The 27324-nt window shown below is 42.4% G+C and overlaps 2 protein-coding genes and 1 pseudogene across 2 annotated transcripts; 1 reads left to right on the plus strand and 2 right to left on the minus strand.

Moving 5' to 3' along the window:
• Positions 1-956: 956 nt before the first annotated feature.
• LOC136450026 (probable anion transporter 4, chloroplastic) lies at positions 957-6049 on the minus strand. Its single transcript, XM_066450280.1, has 11 exons — positions 5622-6049; positions 4048-4577; positions 3821-3928; positions 3566-3721; positions 2977-3192; positions 2567-2776; positions 2322-2459; positions 2119-2220; positions 1938-2003; positions 1700-1784; positions 957-1499 (listed from the first exon to the last, which is right to left on the minus strand). Exons 1-11 carry the CDS (start codon positions 5740-5742, stop codon positions 1402-1404), a joined length of 1830 nt encoding a protein of 609 aa, XP_066306377.1. The 5' UTR covers positions 5743-6049; the 3' UTR covers positions 957-1401.
• A 2423-nt stretch (positions 6050-8472) lies between these two features.
• On the minus strand, positions 8473-17893 carry LOC136452280 (DEAD-box ATP-dependent RNA helicase 15). The gene is made up of 13 exons (XM_066452902.1): positions 17811-17893; positions 17657-17711; positions 17427-17554; positions 17237-17337; positions 15196-15368; positions 14877-15108; positions 14631-14749; positions 13920-13976; positions 13648-13832; positions 9147-9291; positions 8986-9069; positions 8835-8898; positions 8473-8742 (listed from the first exon to the last, which is right to left on the minus strand). Exons 3-13 carry the CDS (start codon positions 17540-17542, stop codon positions 8732-8734), a joined length of 1287 nt encoding a protein of 428 aa, XP_066308999.1. The 5' UTR covers positions 17543-17554; positions 17657-17711; positions 17811-17893; the 3' UTR covers positions 8473-8731.
• Positions 17894-25791: 7898 nt separating this feature from the next.
• LOC136452281 (probable glutathione S-transferase GSTU6) lies at positions 25792-26968 on the plus strand (annotated as a pseudogene).
• The last annotated feature ends 356 nt before the right edge of the window (positions 26969-27324 follow it).

The following is a 27324-nucleotide window of genomic DNA, read 5'->3' on the forward strand; positions in this document are numbered from 1 at the left end:
AAAAATTATAGGTATAGGAGATTTGCTACGGCACACTCATCTCCTAAAATGCTACTTTTGCTACTTTTTTAGTATATAGGAGATTGCATAGGATATCCGGTGGAGATGCTCTTTGGTGTCTTAATACTAAGCATACATGTACCTGTAGCTCCGATACTATTTATGTGATCTTGTTAGAAAATATATTTAATTTGATGTGCTTATTTTACTACCTTATATAACATAAAAATTTCACTTCCATCCAATATAAATTTTGGGAATTTTTTACTTCTCTCTTATATTCCACCATGTTGTAAAATTTTGCCCTTAAATGATTAATGTTAGCTTTGTTTGATTTATTATTATCCATCAAAAACTTTCCGTAGTGGTCATATTACCGGAACTACTATTATCTTTAAGCTCTATCCGTTTTTTATTTCACTTTTCCTACTCGTGTGTTTTTCCTTCACCCAACCAATCTATTGCAAAGCCAATTCAACCCCTAGTACTACTTGTATTTATTGCTCCTCCTTATATAGGTACTGTTTTAAATTCATATATTCTGTGTGGTAATAGAAGAGGCACGTGTGTCGCCAAATATTCTGAAACTTTTTAATACATTTTTTTTTTATCTCAGGGGCTAAAGTAGCATGGATGCTCCCGTTCTATCAAAATAACCAGACTAAAATACAACTTTATATGAGGAAAGGGAAATTCAAGTTTCGTTAGGGGTGACCTATCCAATTTACATAGTTTGAGGGGTAAAACAGTAAAAAACATTATTATGGGTTCACTGAACCAACCAAATTATTGATTTGCTTTTTCACAGTTTTGGCCAATGGATTTCTGTCGATTAAATCTACTACTGTTCTTCAGGCACTATCGTGTCAAAACAAAATGACACCATCACCATGTAATATCATTATGCAGCTTACACGAAACAATAGCAGCAATGACGCAAACAGAGACGTTCAAGATATCTGAAGCACATACATTTAGGTTTTCGATAAGAAAAGCTCACATAATACTACATTAGTTTGGCAGTAGCTGTAGCGCCTTAATCAAAGGCAAGGTGAAACACGATTTAACTGCCAATTATTTTAAAACAAAAAGATGTGGATTGGTGATCTTGGCAGAAGCCTGGACTTCTCAAGAAACAACTGCAAAATCTGACGTGCCCTTGGTGCAGTTGCTTTCTGTACAAGAATTTTCTCCAGTTCCAAGTGTACCTTCTTGACCTCACACAGTACTCTAATTTGATTTGGTTCTTCCGATAGCCCAAACATTAGATGCAGGTATATCTCTTGCATAAAATGGAGTTTTCTTCCAGCTGTATCTCTTCCAAAACTTATTTTGTAGGCCAAAATGACATCAGCAAAATCGGACAATTTCCGTATAGTGGCATATAGGAATGTCCACAGTTTATTCGAGAACTTTCTCTCCAGTTGCAAAGACATTCCACACCACTGTTCCTACTATGTACAGCACAACAGACACCTTAAACACACTATCCCAAGAACCTGGAGTTAAAATAACCGAATAGACATAGTTAGAAAATTAGAATGAATATACAAGATGCTTTATAGTTATGCTACAACGAGGTATCCTTTTCAACCTGACCATCGCTCCTTAGTTCATAGTTGTCTTGTTTGGAATAACAGAAAGATACAACTTTTAATGCATCACTAGAAAAAAACTTTTGACTTTTAAGCTTTCTTACCTTTCTGAAGAATGTAGCCAGTGGCAGCAGTACCAAAAACTCCTGCAAGCACGCCAGCAGTGTTTGACAGTCCAAGAAGTACCCCCTGCAATTTTTTTTGGAGACATGAATTAGATGCAATTGTTTATGATGATAAGCCCAAAGAAAGCAAGGAAGATCAGTACTAGCATTAATACTAAAAACCTCTTATGTGAACAAGAGAACATTAAATCAGCAAAAATCTACTCGAGTATATTACCGCATAACGTGGTCCTATGTCTTGGTGGTTTGAATACAGGCCAGACTGTGAAAAAGCATCGCTACCCTGAGAAAATGGACAGTAAAACCAGCAAACATTTATAACAGACCAGTTATCAATTGTTGCCTGTTGGAAGTTACTTATAAATCCATATGATTGGTTGTTCTGAAGTGCATCAAACCTGACTGCATGCCATACATAACACGGCCATGGCTGGACTACGAACTTTGCTCAGCAGTGTCAAGAACAAAGCTGGTCCAAGGAAACCAATCGATTGCATGATCTGCATCAGTGAGGTTATAAAGTATTTCAAGATCGGTACCTCTAAGCATAACTGTTCTTATAAATTCACACATGAAATAAAATTACTGAAGGGCAACTTACCTTACGAACGTTTGTTACAGAGATACCTCTCTGAACAAGAGTATCAGCAATCCATCCACCAATATTCGCAAAAACAGCCATTGTCAGCCATGGCAAGACACAGAGAAGCCCGGACTCGGTTAGATTGAACTTCAGAACCTGGATAAAAGGATTTGGGGAGCACAACCAATGGCATGATATGATATCATTATATAATTTAAACAATGAGGAAAGCCAAACATTTCACAGCATAACATTGTAGCAACCTGATTGTAGTATGTGGGCATCCATGTTAGAAGAATAAATGTTCCCCAGTTATGGCAAAAATGTGATATTATGAGAGCCCACACTGGAGCCTTTGATAGAATCAGCCTCCATGGTATGGAAGTGACAGGCTCCTTTAAGGGACTGCCACCCAGTATATGCCTCTTTTCAGCTTTACTTATCTCCGGATCATCATCTGGAGAGCTGTGTGCCTAAATAAGAGTAGACAGAAGCCCTCAGCTAAATAAGCAAAATGAGTACAAAAAAAGGGGCATTGCGGATACAGCAACAGATAATACAAAATGGTATCTAAAGCAAACTTTTATAATTAACATATGTTCACTAAGTGAACCCATATAGAACAAAGAATATGAGGCACAAAGTAAGAAATAGGTGCAAGATTTGGTCTTACTTTGCTTTGCCACAGTGCAAACCAAACGGTTCCAAGGGATCCAAATGCATAAAAGACAGAAGGCCAGCCAAATCTGCTAATCAACAGAGGTGAGAAAGCCAGGCCGGTGACTGACCCAAGGTACATTCCGCTGTACACCAAGGCAAGAGATCTGCTTCTCTCTGAGACTGGGATCCATTTGGAAAGGATGTTGTTCATAGCAGGCATGGCAACACCCTGTAAAACCATAGATATATATATGAGAAAATCAATAATATAAAGGTGGACAAAACAAAAAGATACAGCATTGTACTGTTGCAACTAGGAAACTTTTTCCTTAACAACACCTGCACCATCAAGAATATTAACAAACTAAGTTGCATGTCCAGTAAGCACTCGAGTTTCACCAAAAATGCTATCAAGCCAGATAAGATACTGCAATGGTATATCACTTGATTTAATTTGCAGTATAATTGCAACAGCTATCATATAATATGGATTTTTCATCATCAGATCTTCTTTTCATGGATGCTGATCTACCTGTGTAACATGGGATAAATAGCACAAGTTCTACAGGACGCAAATGTAGAGACAAGTATAAAACATCAACCTCGCCTATCCCCATGAAGGCACGCATGGTGAGTAAGCATGGAAGTCCAATCTTGGCAGCAAGGGGTGTAAGAACTGTCGCAAGTGACCACCATACAACCCCAAATCCTAGTACTACCTTACCACCAAACCTGTCAGCCCAAATACCTCCAAGAATCTGCACCAGCAATTTTCATTTGTAATGTCAGAAACTACATACCAAAATGCACTGAAAAAATTAGATCGGAACAAACTACAGCAAGCAATAGCAAAGCACCTGTGTGAGAAGGTAACCCCAAAAGAAAGATGATTGGATTAGACCAACGGTTGCTGGATTCCAGCTGAACTCTAACGACATTGGAAGGATTGCAATGCTCATATTTACCTGGCAGAAATCAGCAAATGTTTTCAGGAAGAGAAAAGGAGAAGTGCATAATGGACTTAAACCCATCTGTTCTTATCAGAAAAATTGAGACAAAATACAAGAATTACTGTCTAACTCACACGGTCCATATTGCAAAGAAGGAACGCAAAGAAGCAGAGGAGAACGACCATCCAGCGCCTTGGGAACTCCTGCCACCATGGAACATCAGCAGGAACATCAGCAGGAACATCTGAAGAGCTCAAAGGTGATCCTGTAATTTCATACTGCTCTGCTTTACAGTCAGCACGTTTTCTGACTGGTAGTTTGTATTCTGGCTGGACACATGCACTCTCCAAACTAGTGAATTTCTCTGACCTCCTTGGTTTCAACCAACCATTGTTTATTGGATCTGAAGACACAAAGCACTCAACCCTCGACAGAACCCTTCTCTTCATGCTTGCATTGTAGAATGTCCTAGTCAAATAATTTCTTGAAGAGTCCAAGACAGGTTGCAGAAACTGCCCAGACTTTTGTAGTCTTGCCATTGTAGTGCTCCTGGAATTTTGGAGCAGGTAAGCTGTGCTCCTAGTAACATGTCGACCAAATCTTGCTCCTAGTAACATAGGCTTGCTTTGTGGTGATGTGCAATATCTCGGCTCATGTTGCCTCCCTGGAGAATACAAAAGGCATTAGATTTAAGATGAAGAGGCCTTGAGTGGAAAAGTAGTAATGATCTGTTGCAGCATTTCAACTTGCAAAGTGTTCAGGGGAGCAACAAAGACTAATCTTTATAGAACATAAGCAAGGCTGCTCAATTGTGCCAAACATGCAATTGATGCAAAAATTCTTAAGAGTACGACACAACCATCGTTGCAGAATCTTATGCGAATTGCAACTAATGTACTCATGATTTGTGGACTGGAACTTGGACTAAGTACCTTTTTTCCTTGAATTGAATTCTTTTATGGTGCTCCTATCACCCTCTGTAGAGGTATCATGAATTTATATCTGAATTGCTAGTTGGTACATGTTAGATTTGCTTTGGTAGAGTAAACATATAGCTTGTAAAATGCCAGTTTCAAGAAGATGAGTCCAATCTAGAATATTAACTTCCCGGTTGTATTTAGTATGTCCCATGCAATCAATTATCCAAATAGTATACTCCCACTGTACCTAAATGAATCAACTTCTAGAGTTGTCCTAAGTCCGCTTTTGTAAGTTTGACCAATTTTATAGAAAAGAATATCAACATCTATGACACCAAATAAGTACACTATGAAAATATATTTTATGGCGTATCTAATTATACTAATTTTTTGTCATAGATATTGGTGTCCATTTTTGTAAATTCGGTGAAACTTGCAAATTTTTTATATAGGATAACTGTAGAAGTTGATATATTTGAAGGACAGAAGTAGTACTACTATATCCCATTCAATAGATAATTAGTTCATGTCCTGCTCGAATTAAGATGGATAATGCATGGGTTAATTTTAAGAATGATTTGTCCATTAGAGCAATATGTATACTGCAACTCTAATCAAGTGCAGTTATGGTAATCCTGTATATTACAACGTCATATCAAGTTTGGGTATGTTACTCCAATGATTTGACACTTTATTACGATTGAATTTAAAATATGCAGGGAAGATGAAGCTACTACTACATACAGTTACAGTAGTATGAATTCGGGTGCCATCTTAGCCAAGCTTACCGTAGCCGCGAGCGATAGGCATCGAGAGGAGGCAGGGGCGGCTCTTCCCTTGTGGCGGAGTGGGGCGTGCGGCCGACGACACCCCCACACCACCTCTCCCCGCTACTCCGCACCCCGGCATCGGCAAGCCCGACCCGATTCTGGAGGGGGTGAATGAAGAAGCTAGAAGATGGATAAAGCGAGAGGGTATTATGAGGCAGCAGAGAGAGACGGTGGCTTAGAGGAGCATCCGCCGCCCATGGACGGGTGCTCTCCGCCGGTCGGCTTGGGCCTCCGCCGCAGCAGAGCAGCGGCGGTCTCACTCACCACGTTGCTACCGCGGGAGAGGAAGAAGCGGTAGAGAGCGCGCGGGTGAGGAGATAGGATGAGCAAAGTGGAGAAGTGGCGCCCGGCGGTGAGGGGAAGGGAGGGATGCCAACCGGGTCCGTTTGCGGGCGTGTCCCCGGCCGAGGCCACTGAATAGCCAACGACAGCTGTTTCAAAACCAGTGGTCAATCCCGCAACCTCCCGCGATTTTTTTTCTTCTTTTCAAAAAATCATTTTCACAACTTTATTTATTTATTTAGGAAGTTACAAAACTATAGATATAACTTATGCGCATAACTTTTCATATGATAATAACCTATCACCGTAGCCTCTCATCATGACTTTTTTAACTTTATTTTTTTAAAAAAATAAATAACTTCTTAATTTGAAAACTACATAAACATCACAAATTACATCATACAACATCGTATATATACTAACTGAATATCATAAATATATTATAAAATATCACGTGTATACTATATGAAACATCACAAATTATATTTAGAACATCACATGTATATTACGTGGATATTACAAAATACATCATAGAATATCATATCTATACTACGCGAACATTACCAAATATATCATAGAACATCACATGCATATATAAAATTTATGTGTATAAATTTGTAACTTTCTAAGAAAATATAGTGATAAGTTTTGTCTACTAAAAGTTACTCCATCTGTCTCAAAATAGAAGTCGTTTTCGCTTTCTGAGAAGTCAATTTTTTTAACTTTGACCAATTGTATATAAAAATTATTAATATTTATAATACATAATTAGTATTATTAGACATATCGTTAAATATACTTTTTTAATAAACTTATTTGGATATATAAATGTTGTACGTATTTTCTATAAATCTAGTCAAAGTTGAGAACGTTAACTTACACGCATTCCATAACGACTCTTTTTTTATGAGATGAAAGGAGTATGAGTATAACTTTATAACTTTTTTTTAAAAAAAAGAAAGGTTACGAAAATAATTTTTTTCAAATAAAAAAAGGTTGCGGGCTATGAATTGACGGCTGAATTTAGCCCAGCGGTTTGTTTGCCGAATTGGAATTGGGGTCCCCCGGCACCCGTGACCTACGTCGCCATCGGGCCGTCGGGCGGAGCTTTTGGAATCCTCGATGCTCTTTAACGTTGTTTTGTAGTAGTTGTTGCTGTTAGGATTTGGGACCCACACCCATCCGATTCGGAGACACGCGCACCTCGCAAGGGCTCCCCAACACATCTACCTGGCCTGCTGCCTCAACCACCACATAGGCACCCAGCAGCATCCACCTCACGCACGCAGCGCTCGAGACAGCCACACCTCTGAAAAGAGCAGGGAGAATGAAATGAAGCGAGACTATGGTGACATCTAGAAATACTGGCCTATCATTTGCTTTGCGTTGGTGAAGCAGATAATGGCAGGCACATGGTAGCGGTTTCCTATAGGTCACCTGGGTATTCGGTTAACCGAAACCGTTCAGTTCGGTTCCTCGGTTCTTTATAAAATTCGGTTAGCATAAACTAAAACCGATCGGTTAGCTAGAAAACTTGGAACCGAGGAAATTTGGTCTCGGTTGGTTCGGTTCGGTTTCAGTTAGAACCGAACTAACCAAGCCATACATTACATCAGCGAAACAGAAGGGAAAAAAGGAGAAAAATGAAAACCGAGCCATACATTACATCAGCCATGCAGTTCGGTTCTTTTGCTATTGGGCCAATATATAGATTTGGTTCTTCGGTTCTATTCGGTTAACCAAGGTCTAGAACCAAATTACCCGATATTATTTCGGTTCCTAAGAACTGAGAACCAGGAACCGAAATTTTTTGTTTTGGTTAATTCAGTTTTAATTCCGGTTATTTCGGTTCAGTTCTCGATTATTTTTGCCCAGGGTTACCTATAGGCCCTGGCTAGCTGGATGAGAGGTGGCTTCTATCAAACAATGTGATTAGCACATAATTTGTATATGTTAAGTGATATTAGTGCATTTGAGTGCTAATTAAGGCTAAACAAGGAAAAAAAACTGTAAGTACTAAAACATACTCATATACAATATAAATATAATATCTACTTTTGTCTTATACATTTTACATTTTATCATATGCGACGACAACCAAACAACGTATCTACTCAGCCCAGATGGCTGAATACGAGCAATCGAACAAAGCTATCATGCACGAGTCTGGCTCGACCGAGAGGGTTTTCACTGCCTTCTCCTTGGCCAGCCACCGCCCACCGGCGCCGCGCAGTCTTCACAATTAGAAGCAAATACAGGCGTATCACTTTGCCTAATCAGGACCCCATGACACGCCCAACGACAATACAAAGTTTCATATTCCCATAGATTGGATGTAACGAAAGCTAAAGCAAATAAAACAAGCACCGGGGGGGGGGGGGGGGGGCGATGGGGCAGTCTCAAACAGAAAGACTAGCAGTCGCAGCATAGAAAACATTACAGAGATGCAAATAAAATCCTAGGTAGCATCAACACCAACAGCCATGGCTGCTGCGAAGCCTACATGCTTAATCACCTAAACTGCTGATTAAGTACAGATATAACATCTTTCAAATAATGTGATACGGTTATCAAATGGCCCTCCACGGTGATGTATATTTGAAACAAAACTCTCCTTTCCAGTTCAAACTAAACGTGGATTATTTACATATTTACCATCATTATGATGTAAGTAGTATAAAAAGTACCATGTCAGTGACACAATGTAAGATGTCATCCGTAATAACGGTAAATATGTAAATGCCCCACTAAACGTCCACTAAACGTAGAGTAGTTCACCTCGATCATCAAGATGGCACTGTAGATTTAAGGCAACAATACAACACGTCAGTTCTGAACACATTTCAGTGCCATGAATGCCAGTTAATGACTCGAAGATACAATACTTACTGTATGTCGAAGTGTCAATCTGCTCAGGCAGCTCCTTTATGTCAACCTCAAACCTCTCCTGCACCTGTATCAGATACATGAATTTCTGGTCAGGATTTAGTATGACATCATATCATATAAATAAAAAAGAATCAATGTCAACAGTACAAACTTGATTGAGAACATCAGAATCAGATGCAGAAGAAACAAATGTTATTGCAAGTCCCTTGGTGCCAAAACGTCCAGCCCGACCAACCTGCAGAGGTGAATGCGTCAAGAAGAGCCAATAGAATGACTACAACAAACCACCACTTTAAGGGGTGCAACAATTACCCTATGCAAGTATGTATCAGCAGAATCGGGCATGTCATAGTTCACGACAATGTTGACACGCTCAATATCAATTCCCCTACCAACCAAATCAGTAGCCACAAGAATCCTCTTGTGTCCTTCCTTGAAGTTCTTGTACCGGGTCAACCTATCAAAGCCACACTGTTTAGATTGATTGATCAGAAAGGGAAAACGACCACAGAATGCAAATGTATAGTTCACATGCAGATGCACATAGCTATTCACTACACAAAATATACATCATAAAATCCACTCGAGATCAACCATAGCCAATGGTTAACATCAGGAATATCACAAGTCGTAACATGTAATCGTTAGTGCCTTTGGAGATGAAAAGGGATACTGGAGTCTTTTTTTTTTCTCAAACACACAGAGGAGCGGCACATCTTTATATTACAGAGAGAGAAGAAAGGGGAAAAGAATGCCCATACAAGGCAGCCTAAATACCTCACATAGGAGATAATATTTGGCTGCTAGACCTCACAAAAACCATCCGTTACACAGAAATATAACACAATCCAACCAGGAGGACTCAAACTACATCTTCTATACGACCAGCCAAAAAAACTGGATTATTGGAGTAATAGTGAAAATACAACAATACAATGGGCCAGTTTGGATTGATGCTGCCTGGGAAGCCTGCCTGGTCTAGGCAGCTTTTTGTAGCTGCCAACCAAACAGGCCCAACATGTTGAATCTTCCAATAAATTCAATAGAAGATCATGTATGGGCACACAAAGTTCAAGCAAACATTGAGAAATTCAACTCAACATTCATCTTTAATATCAAGATTCACAAAAACCACAAATAGTACTGTTAGCACTGGATAAAACATTCAGATTGAATTCTTACCTATTTTGTTAACTGACATCTAGGATTAATGAGTCTTTGACAGTTAACTTTTACAGGTTTGCTTAGTTTTATGTGTACTACATACATGATCTTTTTTATGAATTGTTTATATATTGCATTGCATCAAGCTGAATTCACTAGTGAGGACAATGAAATCCATGGATAGTGTTAGATATGTATATATCTAGGGCTCCTTTTGTAACTGTAATGATGTCCTTGTGAGATATATGAAAGCCACTGCTCCCTATTGGGTGTGAGGTGTTCTGCTATCTCTCTCTATCCTTCTACATGGTATCAGCCGCTCAGGTTCTTCCTGCCTCTGCTCTAGCCCCTAGCCTCCCTCGCGCTTGCCGATCGCTGACGCAGGTCCATCTACTCCGGCGCCGTCGAGCGCCCAGCCCCATACCCTCTTCTCTAGCTTCTCCCTCGCGCCGCCGAGCCCGTCTGTGCAATCACCCACCTCGCGACGCCCTGCCGCACGATCTCCTCTTCCCCACGTGCGATCTCATGCGCGCGTCCACCAGCCGTCGCTCCTTCCTCCGCGCGAAGCACCTTCCGTTCTTCCCTACACTCCTATACTCCGCTCGCTCCCTGCTCCGCTCGCTGGTACTCTGCTCCGCGCGTGCACCTTCTCCTCTCCAATGTTGGTCCGCTCGCGCGCGCGCCTCCACGCGCGTCCGCCCCACAAGCGCCACACGCGTCTTCTGCCCTCTTGCGGGCTGCCTCCTGCACACTCCTCACCGACGCCCGTCCGCTCCGACGCGAGCGCCGCTCGCACGTGCAATCTTAGGCGTCCACATCTCCACGCGCGCCGACCCTTGCGTTGCGGCCGTGTTTTCCATCCACGCGCTCCGGACCGCTTTCTTCCGAGGCTGCGCGTACTCCTCGCGTCGCGACCCCTTCCCCCGCGCGATGTACGCATGTCTGTTTGTTGCAGAATCCCTCTACGGCCTGAAAGCAAGCTCCCCGCGCGTGGCACCAGCAATTTGCCACGTATCTTTGCCGGCTTGACTTCACGCCCTCCGGCAGCGATGCATCTCTCTTTATTGATAAAGATCGAGAACACGTCGCCTACTTGCTGGGTCTACGTCGACGACATCATCCTGATGGCCTTCCTCACCGGACCTCCTGCGTCGTATCACTACGCGCCTCAGCTCAGAGTTCACAATGACTGACCTTGGGGTGCTACACTTCCTCGGCATCTCCAAACGCACTCGTCGGACGAGTTGTTCCTCTCGCAGCGCCAGTATGCTGTTGAGCTTCTCCAGCGTGCTGGCATGTCCCCTGTGGACTTCAAGTCCAAGCTCTCCGCTACAGATGGTGCCCCAGTCGCCGGACCGTCCAAGTACCGTAGTCTCACCGAGGCGCTAGAGTACCTACTCTCACCCGCCCCGGCATGGCCTATGAAGTCCAGCAGGTATGCCCTCTTCATGCACTACGTCAAGGGCACTCTTTTTGTTGTTCTACACATTGGCACTGGGTCCTGTCCAGGTCCCTCACAACATACTCAGATGCAGACTAGGCGGTGGGTGCCCCAACTCCCACCACTCAACGTCGGGCTATTGCGTCTACCTCGGCGACAACCTGGTCTTGTGGTCACCAAGTGTTAGACCACTGTCGCTCTAGTGCTGATCAACCACTACCCTCCACCACCGTTGTCTTATGTGACAACGTCAGTGTTGTATACATGACAGCTAACCCTGTTCATCACCGCCGGACAAAGCACATCGAGATCGAAATTCACTTCGTCCGCGAGAAGGTAGCGCTTGGTGAAGTTCGTGTTCTGTATGTGCCGTCCTCACAACAGTTTGCACATATGATGACTAAGGGCCTGCCTGTACAGTTGTTTACTGATTTTCAGTCCAGTCTATGCGTCTGTGAACCTCCTGCTACGACTGCGCGTGCGCGAGGGGGGGGGGGGGGGGGTGGGTTAGATATGTATATATCTAGGGGTCCTTTTGTAATTACTGACGTCCTTGTTACTATATATATGAAAGCCACCCCTACCTAATGAGTGTGAGGTGCTCTGCTATCTCTCTCTATCCTTCTACAAATAGAAAATAAAAAATCATCATGCCTTATGGTTGTGAAGAACAAAGACCAAGCACGTAGATGTTCTTGGCATTGTGCACTTTATACAAGATTTATGGTATGTTGTGCTGCTCAACATTGGCTTTAGTCTGCAGTCCACACATAATTCAAAACATCATGACTCATGATGATATATATGAATAATAATAGCTATGGAGCCATGTATGCCAACGTACACACAAATCATCAACATGGAATATGGCACTAGTGTTGGAAACGGGTAAGAGCTCTCTTCTCTGTGGTTTTGATCACCAGTGTTGGAGACAGAATTCCACTCTTTTCTGGACTGATAATTGGCTGCATGGAAAATCCCTTGCTTTCCTTGCTCCTCAGCTCTATTCCTTGGTTTCTAAAAGGAGGGCTAAAAGACGTACAGTACGTGAAGCTATGGTCTAGAGGAGTTGGTTTCTAGATATTCAGGGGGCTTTATCAGTTACGGCTCTTGCTGAGTATTTGGAGGTCCGGGAGTTACTAGTGCAGTCCAGCTCCTGCCTAATACACCTGATCAGCACTGTTGGCATTTCTCATGTTGTTCATGTCTCTATTCAACAAAGTCAGCCTACAAAGCATTGTTTATCGGGTCAGTTTCTTTTGAACATTGTGAGTTGATTTGGAGGACCTGGGCACCTAAGAAATGTCTTCTTTCTTTGGCTTGCTAGTTGCTACACATAACAGATGTTGGACAGCAGATGGTTGGCTTGAAGAGGTTTTTGCCGCATCCAGGCTAGCGTCCTTTATGTAGCCAAGATGCTGAAAACATACAGCACATACTATCCAACTGTGTCTTCTCTAGACAGGTGTGGCCGCTCCTTTTCCGTCGCTATGGATTGCTGGATCATTCCCCTTCCTCAGATGATAGTGTTATATGTGATTGGTGGATGAGAGTTAATAGTTTGGTTTCTGGTGAAATTAAGCGTGTCCTCAATTGTTGATAGTCCTAACTGCTTGGAAGTTGTGGAATCACCGTAATGATTGTGTTTTCAATGGAGACAACCCTAGCATCCAGCTTGTTGTCAGGCAAATCCTTGAAGAGGCACACCTATGGGGCCTTGCAGACGCTAGAGGTCTCACCCATCTAGAGGCTGCCAATAAGATGATGGTTTTTGTTGGGTTGGGTCGTGGTCAGATGTAAAAGGCGTGTTTGCTTCCGGTACAAGTTTGTAAGAGTGTGTGTTTGTGTGAGCGTGGTGGTGTGTTGTAATTTATTTTTTATCTCCTTTTCAATACAATGATACAAACTCTCCTGCATATTCTACAAAAAAAATATGGCACCAGCAGCATTGTATTACCTAGAAATATAATGAGGATGGCATCACTGCCATTTACAACATAATTCCCTAAAGCATATGGAAGTACAGTGACGGATGTGTAACACCCCTAAAGCATATGGAAGTTCAGCAAACAAGAATAAGGATCACCTACAACACAGCTAGTAGCTAACTGACCTTAAATAACACACGTGAAAAGTTAAGCTCAGCATCATCAAAACATGGCAATATAACAAAAAAAGGGCCACAGCAAAGGAAGACAGAGCACATACCTCTCTTCCTGTGTCATTCCAGAATGTATGCAGATTGAGGGGAAATTGCACTCGCAGAGCAATTTGTTGAGTTCTGCAGCTCTACTAACACTTTTAACAAATATCACAACTTGGTTGAAGTCGAGCGCATCTAAAAGGTCGTTCAACTTTCGGTTCTTCTCTGCCTCACTCAATTTGATATAGTGCTGGAACCAGAAATGAAAGGTTAGCACAAGATGAACAGAATGGGAAAAAAAAGGTGGTTCAACTTTCTTATAAATAGTACATGTTACCTGAACTAGACCATGAAGGGTCAGTTTAGCCTCATCATCAACATAAATTTCCATTGGCTGTAAGGTAACAATGATAGATAAAGATATTAGAGTGCTGGAACCAATACAACTCCAGCCATTCCAAAAGGTACATATACATCAATTTATTCTGCTCATGTCAGAATTTTCTCCTCCTGGAGCTTCAGTTATGCACTGAGGGTACTGGATTTGACCATGCCAACAACATTCTTTGTGTTTGATATCAGAGTTCCATCCAAAACAAAGCAGCTATTTCTGCACTGACCATGACATGGTACGAGCACCAGAAGCAATTTGCATTGATGCAATGGAATCCCAGTACAAGTATAAAAATGTGGGTAGCCAACTGATAAAACAAAAATGGCCTTGGATCTACCATATAATCACCCTCCCAAACCCGATTCCGGCATTCTCCCCCAAACGGTTCATGCTGACAACTGAAGACTCCATTTCATCACTGACAAATGGAATGTGTACAGGTGCCAAATAACAAACGAAGGACTAGATTGTCACCAAATCCACGAAGTTTGTAGCTTATAGGAATTGATAGGTGGTCAGCAAAGCAACCAGCAATCCCTTCAAGCTACTAACAATAGAACTGCCACCTATCATGTTGTGCATAACCACCCGAGGCAAGGGGAGACATAGATAGGAGGAAGGGCAATTGAAATGAGTTAGGCCATAGGACATTACGTCTTGCATGAATCTCTTGCAAACAGGTCGAATCTCCTTGCTGAGTGTTGCTGAAAACATCATCACTTGCTTATCATGGGGAGTCATTTTGAAGATCTCCTGGACATCTCTGCGCATGTCTGGAGAATACATACACAAGTTATTAAGAGAACTGAATACTATGACACTGAAATGAAGAATTGGACTGGATACCATAAGATTAAAATGAACTATACAAATATAGGAATTTGCCAGACAGCACCCTACCAAGTGATTCAAGCATCTTGTCACATTCATCAAGAATGAAATGCCGCACATTCTTCAAGGGAAGGTCCTTATCTCTAGCTAGAGCCAGTATCCTTCCAGGCGTGCCAACCACAATATGGGGGCATTCATTCTTCAACAGATCCTTGTGGTTTTTTATGTGAACACCACCATAGAAAACAGCTACTCTTAATTCAAGCAGGTATTTGCTAAACCTCTCAAATTCATGGCAAATCTGCACAATGTTAAGTAATAAGACAGTCAGCATGCGCAGATAAGTCAAACAAATTCGAAAGTAGAGAACTGAGAAAACAATATGTACCTGGTAAGCTAACTCTCTTGTGTGGCACAACACAAGTGCAGCTACTTGGCCAGCAACAGGATCAATCTGCTGAAGAGTTGAGAGGACGAAAACCGCAGTCTTACCCATTCCAGATTTTGCTTGACAGATGACATCCATTCCAAGAATAGCTTGAGGGATGCACTCATGTTGCACTGATGTGGAACCAAACAAAGTTGGAGCAGCACCCCAGTAAGAAAAAAATCAACCTTCTTGCCCCATTAATGGAAAGCTATACCATATTCTCCTCCAGCAGAAAATGTCAGAAGAATTGTACCTGAGCACCAGAAAACAGGAATTTAACTACCATACTATTACAGGGGAAGGTCGACAGGTAAAATGCAAGGATAGATACTTGACTATTATTCTATGTGAGTCAATTTCAAAGAATGCCAGGTAAAGTGCAACAAGTTTTTTTACGTGGACAATCAGTTTTGGTTGAATTTACATTTACCTGTTTTACACTACCATGATTTGATAATTTTTTCACATATAACCTAACAAAGAAATGCAAACATAAGCTTTGTGTAAGATTATTGACGCGACAGAGATGCACTAAGAATCATATGCCCGTGTTTTCCAAGTACACTAACACAGCAATAGCATGTGTAGGGGGACTCACGAACTATAAAACAACCAGCTCTTGACTTAATGCTGTCCACTGACATGAAACATATCGAAGTAATCTAACTCAGGTACTAATATTACTCAAAGAAATCCTTTTATTCACAAGTATGGCTCAACTTCATATGGCAAAAGTTACAGCTTGTAAAGCTAACTAGCTAAGCAGTTAAAATGTGATGATATAATTTTGACAAAGGTGTAGCAAAAAGCCAAAAACTGAACTAGAATAAGAGGGGACATGATACTGGAAGGCAGACAGGCAACAATACTGGAAAACATGCAATTTTTGTTGACATTTGATTAAAATTGTTATGATTTGTCTTAGCCAACTTATGCATGCTAGCACTTAGATTCCCGTATCATGAACAGTTAAAACTCCAGCTATCAATTCATTAGAATTCAAACAAAGGTGCACAAAGCCTAAAGCAACAAGCTGCAAAGCCATAGCTGCTAGGCTATGGTTGAACAAAACTCACAATCAGATACCTCTATTGAACTTCAAAATGGCCCCAAACATTAGATTAACCCGGTATTTATTTGGTCAATAACTCAACAGTAAGTGCATAGTTTCACTAGTTTAAATACGAAGAATCCACCCAATTTGCTTATTTCTTGCTCTCTACATATCTGTGTACTTGTTGCAAAAATAAAGAACTGATTATATATGTTACCGGATTGTTAAGGTAGCCTTTTTCCTTCAACAGTGGAACAACATTTTTGGGTGGCGTTGGGGCCTCAGATAGTCAGTTTCAGTTTTCATAGTCAGATTCAGTTTTCATGCCGAAGTATTATACTATTATCACACTATAACAGACTCTACCTGATGCTTATCATGTCCTTATTTGAGTATCATATACTATTAACACACACGCTACCTGATGTTTAGTATGTACTTATTTGCAAACAGTTTTTCAATCCTCTCTCCAAATCAACATACACATGTCATTTAGAACATTTACCCGATGTACATGGTGAAATTTTGACATATATTTTATATGAAAAACATTGACATTTCCATATAGTTTCTATGAAAATATGGCATTTCAAACAAAAGGTAATTAATATCTTGAGTTGAAACTACTTTACATATTGAATCTAATAACATCGACCTTATGTACCTGTGTTCTTTTTTTATAGAGATTAATGATCAAAGTTAAAAATATTTTACATAAGAACTGCTAAAACTAAATGTATTTTGAACTGGAGAGACTAGATCTTATCATGTCCTAAAATTTACTTTACACGGGGTTCTTCATATGTTGGGAATGACCAACACATATAAAGGATGTCAAATAGCTTGATTTCAAGCACATGCCCATGTTTAACATCCCTCAAACCGTGCATCACGGCTAAAATGATAGAAGAGCATAGTTAGCAAGAAGAACAAAGTAAAACTTGCCTTCGGAAGGATGCTCAAACCCGCAGTCCTGAATGGCGCGGAGAAGCTCCGGCTTGAGCAGGAAGTCTCTGAACCCCGAGCTGTGGATCCCCACGTACCCCCTGTCGACACACACCGCGAAACCCCAATCGGTCAGATCAGACTACACACCACGAAATCTAGCAAGCAAGAGCTCTCCCGTGGAACGTACTTCTTGACGACATCTGCGGAGCCGTTGGTGGCGGCGCCGTCGACGACATTCTCCACCTCCTCCTCATAGTCGACGAGGTCCTCCTCGTACACTTCGTTGTCCTTCGCCTCTCCCATCCTTCCTGCGGGCTGCGGTTGTCACCAACATCATGAACGCACGCATATGAGCATCACGGTGCGCAGACGACGCGAACCGCCGAAACAGCCGCAGCATAGCATCAAAACGCTCACCTCGATATCTCGGGGAGAGAGGACAAGTGAACCGGGCGGTCCGCGGCGGAATCGACTGCAGAGAGAAGCGTCAGGCACGGCGATAAGAGGATGACGGGTGTTAGATTTTGGATCTAGGGTTCGTGGAGGATGAGAGGAAGCTAGGGTTTGGAACCTCGGGGCGGAATCGTGCGCGAATTGAGAAGGAAACTGAGGGGCGTGCGAGAGTGCGAGACGAGGCCGCTGGTGGGCGAGAGGAGTTTCTATGACATAGCCCGTGCATAGCCCTCCAAGTAACAAAAAAAAAAAAAAAAACTTCCGAGTCAACTCGTCTCGAAAAAAAAAAAACTCCAAGTGAACTCAAGCACGCGTTTACAATATAATTGACATAACTAGACATGTTTGGCAGGCTTCACTTCACTAGTGAAACCATTTTTTTGCTTCAGCTCCACGAACAGTTCTACCGGTGGAGCTGAAGCGGTTTTGGTAAATCGTTGGCAAAATGGCTTCCCTGTGAGCATGTTTTTAGGGGCCTGGAGGAGGAGCTGGGAGAAGCCACTTTTTTTTTTTTGCTCTATCCACCCCAAATCACTGTGAGAGCATGTTTTTAGGGCTTCACAAGTGAAGCTATTTACTTTACCCCGTTTGGTAGAAAACGGCTCCAAACGGCTCCTGAAGTCGATGAGAAGCCTACCAAACGGAGTCTTAATATATTTCTATTTTACGTGAAATCATCTTGTGTTAAGACAAAAATAATAGATTTATCTCAGTTTTGTGGGTGAGAGGACACTTGTAACACCGCCTATACTTTTCATATGATTAGCCCTATCAGTCGTGGGAATCATACGTCAGACACTCTGTCACCACCCTTAGCCACCGATGAGATCAACAACGAAACATGAGTGGATCGAGCTTTGCAGATCTCAGAATAGGAGGACGAATATGACCTCTTTTTTCCCTTTCTATTTTCTTCTTCTCACCGTTTAGACTCTTGGAACTCATAGACATTGTTGGTCTTCCACCTGGGTCCATGGATAGTTGGACCACTTCACAGTTAAAAGCACTCAATACCTTCTTTATTACAAGTGTTGCATTTTCGCCCCTACAAAATGTTGCTTATTCCTAAGCAATGACATGACCTGCATAACCTCGATCAACTATCTAGACATTAGATTCCATGTTTAAAGCCTCTCTATGTTCTTCGATTAGCCAACAAGCATCTCTCCAAATTCCAGGGTCTCATTGTCTTAGAGTCATCAACGCAAGTTGATGCTCACAATCTGTCGGCGTGAAACCCCTCCATCCCAATGATGCCATTTTCTGAACTTTGAAGTATTGACCGAACCATTTTAATGTGTGGGTCCCATTATAAACTAAACTCAAACTAGCACAAACCAAACATGAGAAAAGTGATTTTGAGAAATAAAAGTCACATGTTTTTGCTATGGTCTCGGATCCCGCAAAAAAAGCACATCCTGATATTAAGGCATTTATTATTTTTAATTTTGAAATGATTAAGGTTTCCTATGCATAATTATGTCCATAAATTCCCTAGCACTAGAAGGGATGCCATAAGCTCCCCCCCCCCCCCCAAAAAAAAAGTGATGTTATAAGTAACAATTACTATTGTGTCAATTGCTATTTTTGCAACAATAGTCAATGGTTGTATTGAGATCCATCATTCTAATGGCAGTCGAATAAACCTCCACTCATGCACAAGTTACAATATATTTTCACCTATCATAGTTTTAGCCTAATGGATATCGTCTTACCTTTGTGTTTCTATTCACCATGAGTTTTATCGGTGCTTCATGATATATTTTTTGCAATAATTATTTTTCATTTATGTTTTGTGTGTCTGCAGCATCGCGCGAGCCGCGTTACCTAGTTTCCTAGAAGAAAGAGGAGCTGCGGAGCAGGAACCATCATGGTATTAATTTCTTCATTATTACTCTTCGAGTAGGAAGTGAGAGTTGCTCAGTTGATTAGACTGGAGATGTGGGTGCATATTCTTTTCTTAATAGAAGACCGCATAGTTTCTTCTAGGTTCGACCTCTCCATGGTTGTCTATTTAAACGTTATAATAAGTAGTTCCCTTCTCGATGTTCTATCTATCCCGGTCACTCAATTTGTTTCAACTGTAGAGTCAAGATCTAACACCGTTAACTGGAAGGAAAAAACAGACTTGCGCTTGCCCTTGTTTTTTCATGTGTAGCACATTGTCCAAAAATATCATGCTTCATAGTTCATATATAATCTATGCCAGAAATGGTACTGCAAAAATTTTTCAATGTTAAGAAAAAAAAAATGACACCATCAATAATAATATGTGCAGAGAAATGGTACTGCAAAAATTGTTCAATGTAAAAAAAATGTACTGGCAAAATATGTTCCATGTCAAAAAAATAGCACTGTTAAAAAATCACTTTAATGTGCTGTTGGTGTTACACATGAAAATATAGGGGCAAAACAGTCTTTTCCCCATCAAGTTAACGGCTTAGTGGTCAGATCTAATAATAAAAGTCAGTGCTATTTTAGAAGAACTTTATTATCTATGCTAAATAAGGAATTGCATCATTTCGTGGTGCTAAATAAGGAATTTTCTCTTTTGAAATAGACTTCAATCTCATGGGCCTGTGAGGCGCTTGGATCTTTTTCTGTCTGTGGTCTGGGTTGTCGTTGCTACGTGTCCAAAGTAAAACTTTAGAGGTGCTATTAATACGAGGACCCATCAGCTATTAAAACAAGACATTGTTGAAAATTTCAGTAAGAATTTATGAAAATATTTTAAATGGAGCCATAGATTACTAGTATACTAATATAATTACCGTGTTAGGCCCTCTTGGTTGTTTAGTCCATGGACTAAAGTTTTAGTCCACTTTAGTCCATAAATTAAAAGTGGATTAAAGTGGTGTTTGGTTCTTTGAACTAAAATGGACTAAAGTGAAGAGATATGTCAATAAATAAGAGGAATGGGTGTCCCCAGCACCTTTTAGTCCATTTTAGTCTAGTTTTGTAGACTAAAGGACTAAAGGATTTTAGTCCACTTTTAGCCTAAGTGTTTGACTGTTTAGTCCAACTAAAATGCAGATTTTAGTCCAAAATGCTTTAGTCCATAGGAACCTAAACACCCCCTTAGGCTTACTTTGGCAGCAGGGGCCAATTAGCCAGGGATGATTACCCTGACGTGGATTTTTTTGGGACTTCTTCTTCCCGCCTCTTCCCAGGGCTGGTAACCACAGTGGGGGAACTTTCCACGTCTTCCTTTGGCAACAGTGGGAAAACAGCAGCACTTCTACCAAAGTACTAGTACTTCTGCCAAAGTATGGCAACAAAATTGAAAACAGTGTCTTGAAAAATCAAGAAAAATCTGAATTTCTTAAATAATATAATGAAATCACCAAAGATCAATACCAACCACATCATTTTCATGATCATAATGCATGGAAAATCACAAGACCAAAATTATTTGACAGTCCAATAGATAGAAAATTTAATTCAAGTGCCAAATTCAACCCACTACCAAACTGATCCGATACATAGAAGCCTGAAATGTCCAACATGCACTACCAAAATTGACCACACTTCTCTTGTCTCAAATCATGCATTGCCTCCAAAACTCTCTGCAGTTAACACACAAAAAAAAAGAACTCTTGTGAGGCCCTACAGTATAAGGTCAAAATACAGAGCATATAGGTAAAAGAAGCATGTTATCACCATGTTTACAGCTAGCTATCAGTTCAGGCTAAGAATTTTTTTTTGTACAAAGTGCAGAAAGATAACCACACCAAAACCATTTCCTAATACCAGCAACAAAGAGTACTGATGGCATGCAGCATTGGCAAGTGCAAGCTGTTGTACAATTGTGTAGTCATCAGTTTCATATGGCTCAAGGTTATCTATCCCTATGAACAAATTTTATGTACACGACATCCGAAAAGTGTAATATGAGTCATGCCTTGTGAATTTTTAAGATCCCTCAAGATAGGGGATCAGACATGCAATCCTCTTGAAAGGAGAGGAGCCTGATAAGGTTAGCGGTGGTCGTTGCCTAATCAAATGGCTGCTGGCCAGTGATCTGCAAGCCCAAGGGAAGAAGTGGTTTGGGCATCTTATATTTAGAATGTTTCGCAAGGGCTTTAAGATACATTAGAAGTGGCTCAAGTGGAAAAAACAAAGAAATAACTTGGTCTGGACTAGATATTCCTTAAGACAAGACAGATAGGGACCTGTTTCATGCTTCAATTGGTCAAATAAGCTAGCTATGGACATCTGACGGAGTACACATGACCCACAGTGCATCTCTCATACAATTCATAGGGGATTCAAATAAACTCAAGATCAGTCCAATTTGGTGGACAAGAGAACCAAAATGCTGTTTTTTTCACTGACGTTATTGCATCAGAAGATATTGACTGCTAAATTTGCAGAAAAAAGGTCTGGCCAAATATTACGATTTGAATAGTGTCTAACACTTTACCAGAAACTTCCATCCGATCCATTTGTGCAAAGAAAAAGGTCTGCTCCACATTGTGTGATTTTTTTCCTGACTCTTATGGTGGTTGATCTGTCGCTATTGTTTTCTTGGGTCCCTGTTCAGGGCAGCATGGGTTTATGTGTGTTAGTGTTGTCTAATTACTGTCGTTTTTTCTTTCTTTTAACAAAATAAAGGAAAATCTCTTGCCATCCCTTCTAAATCTAACATCAATTAACATAACTTAATGGATGACAACACCAGTAATAACAAACTCTTGCAAGGAGCTCTTGTATTACAACATAGGTCATGAATTAGTTTAATGATCTAGAGTGTGTTCATTGTGTTATCAGACACTGACCAATCTACCAATGTGTGCTCAACCCTCCCTGTAGGAAAGGTCTCAGGAAAGCTATCATCATGACAACCTGACAAGGACTGAGCTATGCTTTCATAGCAGGAAAATAGAATCTCAATTTAGCAACACTAGCTAACCTGACAACAGCAATCCAAGTTCTGTAGAGAACATAAGCAAGGACAAATGACAAATTCTAGGCTCACACTAATAAAAAAATTTGACCTAACCAGTGCAATATACTGTGCTCACAACGATGGAAATACCTGCATACAATGACTGCAGCTGCATTTTTCTCTCAATTCAAACAAACATTGCCTCTACAGATAGCACTACAAGTAAGCACAAGGAAAAGCATTAGCAGCTAAGACATACCAAAGTAAACTAATCCAGTGGCAGCTAAGCATTATTACCTAATCTGCTGTTTGAGCCAAATCAAGCGAACATTTTTGTTTTTCATTTTCATGAATACCTCCCTATCTATCTCAGATTTGAAGATATTCATAGCATACGCCTTCTCCACATCAGTAAGTTCCATTGCATCAACTTCATCGAGACACTTGTCGACTGAAAATGCTCCGAGTAGGCAAGACCTATCATGCATTCATACAGAGACGAACTGCTTCCAACTTATTACCAGCACACCAGTATCAACTTGACAATTGATTGTATAGTTGCAGCCGCCTTACGTCTCTAAATAAACAATGATATTTGTCAAACTGTTAAACAAACGGCATTGGAACAAATTACTACCGTGGCATGCTTTGTTGACAGAACCTGTCGTAGAAGATGGCTCCCTTACAAATTTAGGGAGCAGTGTGCCATCAACGCTTTGCTATCGAGGCTTTCGTACGATATCGATATTACACCAGTAAGCTCCATTCGTCCTACATTACTTGCGCTACAGGTTGTACAATAGCTCGAAAGTGTCTGATGACAACCTGTGAATGATGCATGGAACTTGGTTCTATAATGTCAAATACTCAGCCTGCTAATATCGATTCATCAAGAAATAACAGACTAGTTCACAAGATGCTATTCTCATGCTTGAACGTTGTTGCCTAAACCATGTAAACGTGAGAGTGACAGCTTTGCAAAAAACTAAAACCGACTTAAACATTACAAGCACGTGATGCATTCACGCTAAACTCAAAACAACGTTCATACAGGATAATTTGAAGAACCCATCACGTGATGCGTCCTCAATTTTGTGATCAGCATAAGGTGATTGTAAATTTAGATCCATGCTTCATTCAGGGCCTGTTCATTCTCTGTTGTTATTCTTTGTTATGCTTAATGCCTTCTGTAGCATCACAGTTACTGCTCCTGTTGATTTTAGGATTGATGTCAACAGATTATTTTATCTTCATTCTCAATCTCTGCTTGTTTCAGGCTTAGGAACTAAGCGGTTGGCCTCAGAGGAGCTGGCCAATGACTGGGATAATAAAGGCTAAATCCAGGAAATGACAAGTTATCCACTTTCAGTATGTATCTGTAGCCCTCTTTAACTGTTGTGACTAATTGCCTAAATGCTTGTGGTATTGATTTTCTTGTTAATTTGTTTGCAGACAGCAGGTCCAAATAATTTGTTTTTGGGTATTGAGCAGGAGCCTGGAAGCAGCAATGGCCAGGGTGCTTTTCCAAGTTTGACAATGGGAGCTCAATGGTATTACCATCTGGGCAAGGAATGTCCTGGTCTTATGAGAAAAGGGTACAGCTTCACCTTAAAAACAATCAAAGATACTTATTTGCAAATTAAATACATTATAGAATTATAATCCCTGTATGAAACTTCCCTCAAATTAAAGACATCTAGAGTACTGGTCCATAACTAGCAGTAGCAAGCAGCTAACTATATTCAGTGCATCCACTAACCTCAAAACAACCCCTTTTCATAACTGTCGCTACACAAGAAGTAAAGAAATTAATGCTTCCTCTAAAAATAGGAAATTATTGTTGGAGAACCCATCAACATTATTTAGGTGAACGAGACTAATCATTTACAGGCTTATTTGAAGTGAACAAAGAAATCATGTGCAGTTAGTCACCTCCGATCAAAAAAGTAAAATCTTAGTCATCATCTAGCAGACGAGCACACCAGCTGAACAACCAAGACTTACAATGTTCAGAACCTAGATCATCTCGCACTCTTCAAGCTGCATCTCGAGAGGCTTCAGATCCAACACTGATTCCATAAAGACAGTGCTATATCTACAACAAATTGACTATCTCCTACACTGAACATGAGGCTACAACACAGAAAACTACAGTATCACATGAGACCCCCATGAATCCATGACCGACCCGAACGAATCAGTAGCAGGCGGAGAACTAACCTCTAGCTCTGGGGCGTCGTGTTGCTCCCGGTCAGGACAATTGTAGCAGAAGCGGTGTCTTGGCTCTCACGGATCGGTACCTCCAAGATCTACAAGAAACAAGGAAATTCGGGTGAAACCCTAGCCTACCGAGAAACTATTGTTGGGGAAGGAGATGCAGGTGGAGGAGGACCAACCTGTAGATACGGATGGCGATAGTGAGAGGCAGTGGAGGAGCGAGGCGGTGGAGGTACAACCGTCGAATTGTTACCCGGCGGCGGGAGGAACGTCGCCGCCGAGCGCTGTGAGATGCGTAGCCAGCGCAGGGAGAGAGATGCGCCGCTAGTCGCCGGCCGTAGGGAGAGATGCGCTGCTAGTCGCCGGCCACCGGGTATGCGCCGACCACGGGATGCTTGGGGTGGCGGCGCAGCGGCAGCGGCAGCAGACCTCGCGAGCGATGAGTGAACGAGTCGACGGGGGTCCGGTGCAGGGAGATGCAAGTGGAAGCGAGCTCACCTTGCGGAGACGTAGATGACTGTGCCGCAAGGTGATGGCGACGGAGGAGAAGTCGAGGACCGGAGGAGCCGAGGCGACGACGGAGAGTAGAGTCGAGGCGGGGTCGCGAGAGGGAAAGGGAAGGGAACGACGCCCCATGTCCGGAGGCCAGGCAGGTTTCCTCACCGATCAAAACCCGGCTCCCGCGGGGCCGAAACACCCGTGCAGAGAGCTTCCAAATGGACTCGAGCCGCGACGCGTGGAAAATTACCGCGTGGGTTTTCAGCCCCGGGGAAAACGGCGGGACCCCCGCGGGGAAAGCTGCTTCCAAAGTAGGCCTTAGTGTGTACAACTATCTAGCCATGAGAACCGAGGGGCCACATGGTATGGATGGGTGGTCCTCGATCACCCGTCACGAAGATATGCACTCCGATCCAAGGGTATGTACAGTACGTACACGTAGCGCCCAACCGCCCAAGAGCTGCAGGACACACGACGTCGATAGGTTTCACATCAATGATAGGATGCGCGTCATGCGTGTTCACGTGTCACGGGCGATTTTTCTCCTTCCGACAGTAGCTGGACAGGCATCGGCCACATTCGTAGCAGCTAATTAAACCGAGCGCGAGGCCAGGATCCATCGGCCATTCACAGTTCACGCGACTGACCGGCCGCCCGGGAGGCGGGAGCGCACGGCGAGCTGCTAGAATGGCCACAGCCGGCGGAGGTGCCGGGAAGCTGAAGCTGCTGGGCGCGTGGCCGAGCCCCTTCGTGAACCGCGTGCGCGTGGCGCTGCACCTCAAGGGCCTGGAGTACGAGAACGTGGAGGAGGACCTCACCAACAAGAGCGACCTCCTCCTCGCCTCCAACCCCGTCCACAAGAAGGTGCCCGTGCTCCTCCACGGCGACAGGCCCGTCTCCGAGTCACTCGTCATCGTGGAGTACCTCGACGACGCCTTCCCCGGCGCCGGCCAAGCCCTCCTCCCCGCCGACCCCTATGAACGCGCCGCCGCTCGCTTCTGGGCCGCGTACGTCGACGGCAAGGTAATAGGGGCGCGCATGATTTACATTTTGTATGTACACGCACGCTGACACGGTGCGCGCATGCATATATCATATATGCAGTTGCACGGCATGATGGTGAAGGCGATCCTGGGGGCAACGGAGGAGGAGAGGGCCGCGGCGACAGCGGACGCGTTGGCCGCTATGGACACGCTGGAGGGTGCGTTCGCCGAGTGCTCCGGCGGGAAAGAGTTCTTCGCCGGCGACGCGCCCGGGTACCTGGACGTTGCGCTTGGGGGCTTCATCGGCTGGCTGCGCGCCTGGGACAAGGTGGGCGGCGTCAAGCTCCTGGACGCCGGGCCGGATCCCGCGCCTCGCCGCGTGGGCGGACCGCTTCGCTGCGCTCGACGTAGCCAAGGAGGTCATCCCGGACCCCGACCACATCGCCGAGTTCGGCAAGGTGCTGCAGGCACGCTCCGCGGCAGCCGCCGCCGGCAACTGAGCTCACAAGTGAATGCTGCTCTGCCTTCCTGATAGATCATGGTTTGTTGTTTGTTTCTCTTGTTTGTTTGGCTGCCGAGGGTAAAACACGGTTCTTCACTGTAATGCTTTTTCTTTGTAATAAACTCCGTACATTCATGATCTTTTAAATAAAAAAATAAAAAAAACCCGAAAACTTATTAGGGGAATAACGACGTGTGGTGGAAAATGTTTCTATTCGTACAATAATTAATTATGATATGTACGTGTGTGGTTCCTGATGCCAACATGATACGTGTCTAGTTTTGGATCAGCGGTGTGGATAGAACTAGAATGGGTTGGCCCTGGATTTGTAAATTAATTTTCAAAAAAAAAAGATTGCACATCAACTGCACATTATTCTTATATAGTGAAGATGAGAAAATGAACGAAAACAAAATTGATTAAAAGTCTGTCAAGATATACTGTAAACTAGAAATTTCATTTTGCCATGTTATATAAGAGGTTTAGGTTGGTGAATGAAACATGCATCCCATACATTATACATACTTTTTTAAAAAAAAGGACA

Source organism: Miscanthus floridulus, chromosome 5 (assembly GCF_019320115.1).
Source record: "Miscanthus floridulus cultivar M001 chromosome 5, ASM1932011v1, whole genome shotgun sequence".
NCBI classification, from domain to species: domain Eukaryota; kingdom Viridiplantae; phylum Streptophyta; class Magnoliopsida; order Poales; family Poaceae; genus Miscanthus; species Miscanthus floridulus.

Excerpts from the sequence above, each read along its gene's own strand:
- LOC136450026 (XM_066450280.1), bottom strand. The coding sequence starts at position 5,742 with ATGCCGGGGTGCGGAGTAGCGGGGAGAGGTGGTGTGGGGGTGTCGTCG. Across the intron at positions 2,004-2,118 it reads TATGTATGGCATGCAGTCAG|GGTAGCGATGCTTTTTCACA; the intron begins GTTTGATGCACT and ends CCATTTTCTCAG. Across the intron at positions 1,500-1,699 it reads TGGCTACATTCTTCAGAAAG|GTTCTTGGGATAGTGTGTTT; the intron begins GTAAGAAAGCTT and ends TTTTAACTCCAG.
- LOC136452280 (XM_066452902.1), bottom strand. The coding sequence starts at position 17,542 with ATGGGAGAGGCGAAGGACAACGAAGTGTACGAGGAGGACCTCGTCGAC. Across the intron at positions 14,750-14,876 it reads CAAGATGCTTGAATCACTTG|ACATGCGCAGAGATGTCCAG; the intron begins GTAGGGTGCTGT and ends TGTATTCTCCAG. Across the intron at positions 13,977-14,630 it reads GCAAGAGATTCATGCAAGAC|CCAATGGAAATTTATGTTGA; the intron begins GTAATGTCCTAT and ends GTTACCTTACAG.